At 36.1% G+C, this 9,077-nt stretch overlaps 2 protein-coding genes across 4 annotated transcripts; one reads left to right on the top strand and one right to left on the bottom strand.

Annotated features, from left to right (window-relative positions):
* Positions 1–6: 6 nt before the first annotated feature.
* On the bottom strand, positions 7–3,498 carry LOC130507066 (mediator of RNA polymerase II transcription subunit 15a-like; the record flags this gene model as incomplete). The annotated part of the gene is made up of 8 exons (XM_057001776.1): positions 3,315–3,498; positions 2,857–2,981; positions 2,635–2,746; positions 2,372–2,489; positions 859–2,274; positions 688–758; positions 401–475; positions 7–105 (listed from the first exon to the last, which is right to left on the bottom strand). Coding segments are annotated over exons 2-8 (2,004 nt in total), but the record flags the coding sequence as incomplete, so codon positions are not given.
* A 380-nt stretch (positions 3,499–3,878) lies between these two features.
* LOC130507067 (uncharacterized) lies at positions 3,879–5,980 on the top strand. Of its 3 annotated transcripts, XM_057001778.1 has the most exons (9): positions 3,894–4,138; positions 4,230–4,427; positions 4,685–4,778; positions 4,875–4,949; positions 5,011–5,131; positions 5,222–5,282; positions 5,379–5,485; positions 5,578–5,643; positions 5,729–5,964. In XM_057001778.1, exons 2-9 carry the CDS (start codon positions 4,397–4,399, stop codon positions 5,822–5,824), a joined length of 651 nt encoding a protein of 216 aa, XP_056857758.1. In that variant the 5' UTR covers positions 3,894–4,138; positions 4,230–4,396; the 3' UTR covers positions 5,825–5,964. The 3 variants fall into 3 exon arrangements, with proteins under 3 accessions (XP_056857759.1, XP_056857758.1, XP_056857757.1); XM_057001777.1 differs by having other exon boundaries at positions 3,894–4,427; XM_057001779.1 differs by having other exon boundaries at positions 3,879–4,427; positions 4,685–4,949; positions 5,048–5,131; positions 5,729–5,980.
* The last annotated feature ends 3,097 nt before the right edge of the window (positions 5,981–9,077 follow it).

Raw genomic sequence — 9,077 nt, 5'->3', positions numbered from 1 at the left:
ATTGCTCTTTGAAACGGATAGGAATTGTATCATTCGTTCCAACATTGTCTTGAATTGTTTCAATTTCTCAAACTGCTCTGATCTTTGTTGCTGTGGAAGAGAATCCTGCTCGAGAGAAAAAAAAAGGTACTCAATAAGAAAATAAACAATCATATAGAAGCAAGCTACTACCTCTGTGGGTTAGGAAATAGAAACAGATATGCGATATTTTACTTTCTAGGGGACTGTCTGTAAGAATACGAGTCTTATGAGCATTTATTTGTTAGATGGACAACAAGATTCCAAAGTTGTATGACAATCTTTTGCAATATCGAACCGATTTTGCATTGGACTTGCTACTATTTCGTACGACATATAAAAAATGCAAACAATTCTCCAAGTTACAAAAATCGCAACTTACTTGCTGCAACTTGGCTGTAACTCTCTGGTAGATTTCGTTAAGATCTGGTAAGTACGCCTCTTTCATTGTTTTGATCTGCAAAAGACGATAAGTATGGTCATACGATTACTCTCATTACGGTGATATCTAGATCGCCTGCCTCGTTGCATATATCTCTAGGAGATTTAATAAGCGTGGACAGAATTGGTGAAGATTTAGCAAACTTATGTTATCTCCCTAAATATTTCTGGGTGCTGAGCAAGACTAAGAAGCCAGAAAAATTACCAACATAAAAAGAGAAAAAATACCTTTTGGAAAGCCTCCTCTTGCCAATCAACTCCGTTTGCATTTTCCGTCTGTGCCGTCGAGTCAAGCGATGCTAAAATCAATAAAAATGGCGTTTGTCCAACATCAGATCCTGCTGAGATATTATGCAAAATATGAGAACCTAAAGTATTCACAAGGATGCAAAAGCATACACGATGGCATCTCTGGAAGGGCTCTTTGGGATTGATATAGTTGTCTCTGGTGGTCCACGACATTTTGAGGTGGAAGCAGGGAACCTGTGACTTGGCCTGAAGATTGTAGCCTTTGTTGTACATCCTGTTGTAGCAAATTAGGTTGCTGTTGCAAACCTAACTGATGATGCGACTGAAGGGGCATCATCTGCTGTTGGGATGGTTGATTCTGTGACTGTTGGCCCTGAGAAGGAAACATGCCATGGCCAGCCTGATGTGTTCGTTGCATCCCCGTTGGCTGTGGTAACATGTGCACCGACTGCTGGTTAGCCTGCAAGTTCGAATTGCCAACTTGGGAATTGAGCAACTGTTGTTGTGGTTGCTGCAATCCGGTAACATTGCTTTGCTGCAATCCGGTAACATTGCTTTGAGAGCCCAGCGGTTGCTGATGCGTAGCCTGAAGGCTGTTTTGTTGATTAATCAATTGCTGAGCCGGTGGCTGTTGCTTCTGCTGCAGCGGTTGCTGCTGGGTCTGCTGCTGTTGCATGTTCATCATATTATTTTGTTGGTTCAGTAACCTTTGCTGATGTTGCTGTTGCATATCCCCAACAAGATGCTGTCCCATCATCTGCTTCTGTTGGATCCCTGAGCTATTTGCAGCTTGTTGCCGTATCATTTGGGATTGCTGCTGTTGTAGAGGAGAAATTGACTGCTGCGGCAATGAGGTTTGCTGCTGATGGATTCCAGAGGCTTGTTGTGATTGCGGATGTTGCCTTAGCAGCGAAGATTGATGCTGACGAAGCATAGCCTGTGTCGTAGTCTGATGCCCAGGTAGTCGGGGACTTGATTGCTGATTTGTGTGCAGACCCTGTAGAGGAGCTGAGCTCACAGAGGAGGCCTGCGTCGCAGATGTTGGAATACCAGACTGTTGAGACGAATGCATTTGATTGGGCTGCAGCACATTTTGTTGTTGCTGCTGTTGTTGCATGTGTGATGGCAAAAGCGAACTGGGATTAGGAACATTCCCTGACTGAAAGTTCTGCTTGAGAAGTTGCTGCTGTAGCTGTTGCTGATAAAGATATTGTGCACTCTGTGGCTGCTGTTGCTGCTGCTGCTGTGAAGACATAGCATGCGGCCTGCCCATCATCTGCCTTTGGGATCCAGAAAACATGTTGTTCGATGAAAGGCCATGTTGCCCAGATGAATCTTGCAACATTCCGGCTACATTTTGCATATTGGAATTCTGGTTCACAACGTTTGTGACGTTATTATTATGGGTTATGGAAGAAACCGGCGGCATGGAGGATGGTAAAGCAGAAGAACCCATCATTCCAGAGGCTGTATTGTTCTGCATGGTTTGGGGCAGCAACGGCTGAGGTGCTTGAGATTGATTGTTTGGTAACGTTCCTGGAAGAAGGTTCCCTTGATTGGTAGGCACTATTCAATGGAAGGATAGACAGCACAAAATTAGAGAAACGATCATCCAGAAAAACGGATGAACAGAGAGTTAAGCAGATACATAATTGGTGATTACTTGAATCCATAGATGTGCCATTATTAGCGGCAGGGATAGATGAGGAAGAGCCAGCTGCATTTTGCGATTTAGTCTCCATAGTCAGCATCTTCATGGATATTTTCCGAAGGTAATCAGTCTGAAAAGTCCAAACAAAAAGAAAATCAGGAATTTAGACTCCATAGTCAACATCTTCATGAATTCTTTTCCAGGTTTTATCTTTATATTTTATCAAAACACTAACGAAACAAAAAAAAAAATGTTCAGGAGACGATTAAAATTACCTGGTTAACAGCGCCGCTGAAAATTTTCTCCTCGAATCTGGCAGCAATCCTCCTGAGCTCATTTATCCCTTCTGGTCCAGAATATGGAAGGTGCTTCTTTAGTGTTTCCATTCTACGCAAGTGGCAAGTAAATAAAACCGAATTACAAGTCAAGGAACTATAACACCATATCAACTTTGAGAGAGATTATAACACCAGGTAAGGTAATATTAAAAAGCTTACATCTTGTTCACAATCTTCTGGCGAGAATCAGGTGGAAGTTGAGCTCTCCAGTCACCAGTTTCCATGGCAGGATCTCCATTTGGAAGAGAAGGCCTCCAATTGTTATTATCCATTCAAGTGTCTTCCTACACGTTTTTACAAAGCCATGAAGAAGCAAAAAAAAAATAGTAAGTAGACTTATAGATCAAAACCCATTTCAGGAAACCAGAAGCTTGCTCTGCTCCATCATCAAACAAACCATACACAGATCAAAAACCAACTCTTTTGTTTTGCTCTGTTCGTAGCTCAAAGCCACAGATTTCAAGCTCAAGTAGCATAATCACAAAAACGCGAATCCAAGGAAAGCAAATAAGCATATAATCAATCACCACCAACAAATATGATTCATTTATTTATTCTCTTAATCGTAAAGAACTGAGAAAACTCAAAAAAAAAAAGCGAGATTCGAAAATTTTCACCTCAAAATCAAGAGCCTATCGAGGCGATTTTTCGCGTTTTGGGCTACGGCGATTACGGGTTGATTTGAGGAATTGATTTTTTTTTTGTTGGGAGCTAGATTTAGGGTTTAGCTTGATTGAGAAATGAATTGGAGTGATAATAAGATCTGGGGACCAAATGGTGAGGAAGGAAGGAAACTTCTTTGTCTCAACTCTTTAAAGCATACCAATTAGGAATATTTGCAAAATTAATACATTATTTTAATTGGTCGATGTTTCACCTTTTTCTTGCCGGTAAACAGTCTTATGTTTTTTTTTCTTTTGGTCAAAAAAAGTCTATATATTAAAACGTTTCTGTAGGAGAATCTTCCACTAAAGATCAACTATGTAATACTATTAAATTGCATGTAATCTTTTTCATAAGCATAAAATCAAACTGTAAGGAGGGCAGTAGCAAAAAAAAAAAACTATGTAAATACTTGCGAGTTGGACTACGGACTTGATGGTAATGATACAAGAAGATGGGAAAAATAGATTTTACATTTCCCAGGCATTTCTTTTCACATTTGGATTGTGATCATAATCATGACTTGGTGACATTCTAAAGCAATGATATGATCTTTCCCGAAATGTCACATTGACCAAGAGTAGAAACAAAAGTCTATCTACAGACACAACAACAAGCATTACATGCTCACAAACCAAGAGCACCTAGAGGCGTTTTACCCTGCCCGGCCTCGAAGTAAAAGATCAACATAGCAAGCATCGCCAACCTAGAGTGATTAATCTCCGCCACTTTCAACCTCTCCAGCTTCTCGAAATCTCAGATCTCTGACTAATTAGAAGTCAGAAGCAACTTCACCATAATCCACATCACTCGCACTTGTTGTCTTCTACTTGCCAACTCAATATTTTCATTTTTTCTTAATTATCTAGTCTAATTTATGGAGGAAAAAAATGGAAATAATGCTTGGAGACTTTCTTTTAGAGGCAAGTGCAACTAGTAACCTTATCCTGATTATATAAACTTATTGAAATAGCAAAATCACAGCCAGAGATTTTGTAGTACTGTTGAAGCAGGAGAACATCTTCCAACACGGATCATGGAACCAAATCTGTCTAGGGCTTTTATGGGTAAGTATTATAGCTGAAAAATTACATTTGAAATAATCACAAACATCAGCCTGTGATGGCTGCTGGTATAAGATTTTAGGGGTTTTCCATGTTTTATGTGTAATTATGCTTGGGGATGAACATGTATGATCTTTGTTTGAACCTACAATTGTGCTCATTCTACTATGTGATCAGAGAATTTTAATTGCTGTTGCTCTTTGCTAACGTTTCTGGTTTTGTTATGACTTTTCTTTAACCAATTTTTCTTATTGGTTCAGTTTCGAGTAGGACTACGGCCGAACTTGAACATGAACTTGAAGGAATAGTTGATGTGTTTCATCGGTATTCCATTACAGCTTCTAATCTCATCGGGTAACCATCATCTTTTCAAGCCAATGTATGTATCTTCCTCCTAGTATCCATTCAGCTTCTCTCCTAATATATGTTTTGGTATGTTACATTAACAAGCCCGGAAGGAATAGAGGAACTTTGCTCCGATTTGGATGTCTCTCATACCGATATCAGAATCTTGATGCTTGCTTGGTAACCACTAGTATCCCTCAAAACTTGCGGAATTAATGTATTTAAACTAGAATGAACGCAGGAAAATGAAAGCTGAGAAACAAGGTTACTTCACACAGGAGGAGTGGACAAGAGGCCTTGTGGCTTTAAGAGCTGATACACTCGATAACCTGAAGAAAGCCCTTCCCGAGCTCGAGAAAGAGGTTCAGAGTTTTCATGCTTTCTTTCTTATATTTTGTCATCTTCTCAGCACTCAACCATGCTATATAAGGCTTTTTTTCTGCCTCTTACAGGTCAGGAGTCCATCAAATTTTGCAGATTTCTATGCTTATGCCTTTACCTATTCTTTAACAGGTAATATTAATCAACGCTTTATCTGCGTGAGGGAGATTTGTATTTCAAGGCTTATATCACCTTTCTGTGTCTGTGTGATGTTTGTTTACTATTCAGAGGAAAAACAGGGAATCGTTGACATAGAGACTATATGTCAACTCCTAGATATGGTCATGAGATCTACATTCCGACCCCAAGTTGATTACTTTGTCGAGTTTTTAAAGGTCTTTACATCGCTGATAAAATCTCTCATACTTTCTCATGAGCCAAAATGTTTTCTTACCCCATGATTGGGTTTTGTATGTTTGAAAAACAGATCCAAGACGACTACAAAGTCATAAACATGGATCAATGGATGAGCTTTTACAGGTTCTGCAATGAGGTATCTTTCCTTAAATTCTTTTTTATTTCTCTGCTTGGTTGGCAGTTTCATCAACTAACTATATAATTGTTTATAACATTTACAGTTAAGTTTCCCGGAGATGACGGAATACAATCCAGAGCTTGCATGGCCATTGCTTCTCAACAATTTTGTTGAGTGGATTCGTGAGAAAAAAGCCTGAAAGCTTACCACATTGGTACTTGCAGGATCGTTGGGCTAGATAAAAACACTCTGTATTTGTAGGCGATGAGTAGGTTTTTATAAATGAAATTCAAGTTTTAAAAAAAAATGCAAGGTTTGACTGACCAAAAAAGAAAAGACAAATGCGAAGATGATGAGAATATCTGACAAGTTGGAAGTCAGAAACAACTTCACCTTAATCCACATCACTCACACTTGTCTTCTACTTGCCACCTCAATATTTTCATTTAAAAAAAAATTATCTGATGTAGTTAATTTAATGGATGAAAAAAAAAAATTAGCAAAAAAAAAATATATAACAACTTTCTTAGTTGACAAAAAAGTGGACTTTCTTGGTGGAAACTCTTATTTTTCACAATCTCTCTCGTTTTCTTTGAACGTGCTTCTAAGTGGGAAGTGACCCATAATGCAAGAAAAAAACGTGACTCATAAATTAATGCACTCAAATAATAAATGGACACTCTACTTTTTGGAGGCAACTAGAAAAATCATCATGACTATAATAACACTTATTGAAATGCAAAATCACAGGCAGACATAGATTTTTAACTGTTTGTTGTAGCAGGCAGTGGCGGACCTAGCAATTAAATTAACACTAGCTTTTGACCCGCGCGCCCGCGCGGGTGTATATTTGAAATTATTATATGTTAAACATAAATTTTATACTTTCATATTTTTTAATTGTAGTAAATTGGTGTATTTTATTACATTTGTTCAATGTCTAATTATAATATATAATGTTGTACAGGTTTTCATTTTATTTGAGTATAAAATATAATGTTGTACATGTTTTTATTTTATACCTGGACATTGGTTTAAAAATAGTTATGTGTATACCTGGCAGAGTCAAAATAAAATATAATCTATTCTACATAAGTTACGGTTTAAATTTTGGAAAAAAATGAATGACTAAAGCCTTGAAATGGTTATGTAATTATTACAACAATTGAATGGTTTAAGTACAGCGACCCGGTTTAGTAACATCAACGTCGGTTCAATTTAAATACAAAACACAGTGTTTAACTCTAGTGGCATTCTTTTGTAATATTTATGCAGTTTTAAGGGATAAATATAATTTGTACTTCCCCTTTAATTAGATTTTAGATTTTAGATGTTTTCTAGCAAAAAAAAGAAAAACTTCAAATTGTTTCATCCAAAGGGATGTAATAACCAAACGGAAACAAAACAAAACAAAATGGAAGCCAGTAGGCCCGAGGAAACTACCCAAACCGTTGGGAAAGAAAAACAAAAACAAAAATAAAAGAGCAGGCTGTGAGATGAGCTAGATTAGGTGTAGTTATTATGGTTTAGCCCATCAAATTGTTGACTCAAAAACGTAATGGGCCATTTTGTAGGTTAGATTTGCGTGAAATGAGGTAGATTAGTTAGCAAATCTTTTTTAATAAAACCAGTGGCAGAGAGTCGTAAATAATGAGAAGAAATCAGGGTTATTTCCCATTTGTACTTCACTTTTAATAGGATAGATGTGTCACAATATTCTTTTATAAAAAAAAATCACAATAAAAAGACTATATGGAGCATCGAACTTGGGTTTAAGGGGTGTCAAACCATTAGCATTTACCATCTGGACTGATGATTATCAACTGTTTTCGATACAAAATTTTCGTTTTTATCATTTTACCTGCCAACTGACACACCTAATCCTTTACTGGATTCGCCTCTGGTAGCAGGAGAACATCTTCCACCACGGATCGTCGAACCAAATCCGTCTAAGGGATTTTACGCGGGTAAGTAAGTATTATGCTGAAAATTTGTATTTGAAAAAGTCGTAATCAGCCTGTGATTGACTGCTGGTGGTGACAGAAGAACATTCATGATCTTTGTTTGAACAGTTGTTGAAGCTCACACTGTATGTAAATCAATATGCTTTGGATTAAACGTTTCTGCTTCGTTATGACTATCGTTTCTGCTGCTGCTCCGCTTACGGAATTGGAATCCGCCATAAATTCGCTAATTAAAGTCTATCATAAGTATTCCAATACAAGTACCAACCTCATTGAGTAACTATCCCATTCACTCTGCTTTTCAACCTCGGTTTAGTATCTATCATCATTCAGCTTCTTTCTAATTGTACTAGTGGTATTCCGGCGCTACGCGCCGGATTCGTGTTTTGTATTTTTATATAAATTTACAAATTATTTAATAGTTTTAGTAAAAAAACATATGTTCAAAAATATAAAAATGAAAATATATTAAGAAAAATGATATTTTTCCGATCTATTTAATAGTGGTTAGTAACAATAGTATATTACTTTATTTTGTAGTTGCTTAGTTCAAAATGGAATAGCATAATTGGTTATGACTAATCGATTCAATAAAAGTAGAATAAAAACCATTAATTGTAACAAAGTTAATTTATTAGAATTTAAACATATAGTGAAGTTGATATTTTATTTAAATAACATATTTATACTGTTAAGTACCATGTAGACATTATATAGAAGGAACAAAATTTGAAATTTTATTTTAGAAACTAAGCTAAATTTAATACCAAAAAGTAAATTAATTATGAGTTCACTTTTATCTGTAAATCGTAAAGTAAAGCTTCCTGAAATTTCTGCTTTGTGTTTCTGATTCTTCACTCCATATTGGATTCAAACAACAAAGCAAGCTTAAGTGTATCATCCGAAGAACAACAACACGAAACTTCCAAATTTCAATTCGAATACTTCATGTATTATTAAGTTTTCTTCACAAACAATTGATAAAAAGATTGAAACGCACCAATTCACAGCTCACTTTGTCGACAATGAGAATTACAGTTTCTTTAGTCGTTTCGCTGTCGTCGTCTCAATATTTTTTTTTGTAGTTGCAATTTTATTATTTGTTCTAATTTGATTACAATTAAATAAGGATATTATAGATTGTTGCTCAATTAATGAAAGCTACTTAGTTAATTTTAGTTTGAAAGGTTAACTCGTTGCAATTTATTATTCTGTCGATATACTTATTTACAAACTGGCTCATTGTTTCATTATATCTTTTAGCTTGCTAATACTTTTATGTTGGAATTCTGTTTATTTAGTTATCTAATTGTATTTTTGTGTTTATTGAAAACTCATTTATAGATCTGTATTTATCTTATTTTGGTTTATTTCAACAAAAAAACATATATATATTTCTGACAAAAAATACTAAAGATAATCGTATAAATAAAATTATTTTGTGTGCTCCAAATGATTCACTTTACTAATTTGCGTAATGCAATATAA

This window comes from Raphanus sativus, unplaced genomic scaffold (assembly GCF_000801105.2).
Source record: "Raphanus sativus cultivar WK10039 unplaced genomic scaffold, ASM80110v3 Scaffold3969, whole genome shotgun sequence".
NCBI lineage: Eukaryota > Viridiplantae > Streptophyta > Magnoliopsida > Brassicales > Brassicaceae > Raphanus > Raphanus sativus.
Note: the sequence above shows the minus strand (reverse complement) of the source record. Positions and strands in the feature narration are given on the sequence as shown.

What these genes read in the sequence shown, in the direction of transcription:
- LOC130507067 (XM_057001778.1), top strand. Translation starts at nt 4,397, where the DNA reads ATGGAACCAAATCTGTCTAGGGCTTTTATGG. An exon ending in TCTGTCTAGGGCTTTTATGG is followed by an intron (nt 4,428 to 4,684) that starts GTAAGTATTATA and finishes TTATTGGTTCAG; the next exon opens with TTTCGAGTAGGACTACGGCC. An exon ending in TTTACAGGTTCTGCAATGAG is followed by an intron (nt 5,644 to 5,728) that starts GTATCTTTCCTT and finishes TAACATTTACAG; the next exon opens with TTAAGTTTCCCGGAGATGAC.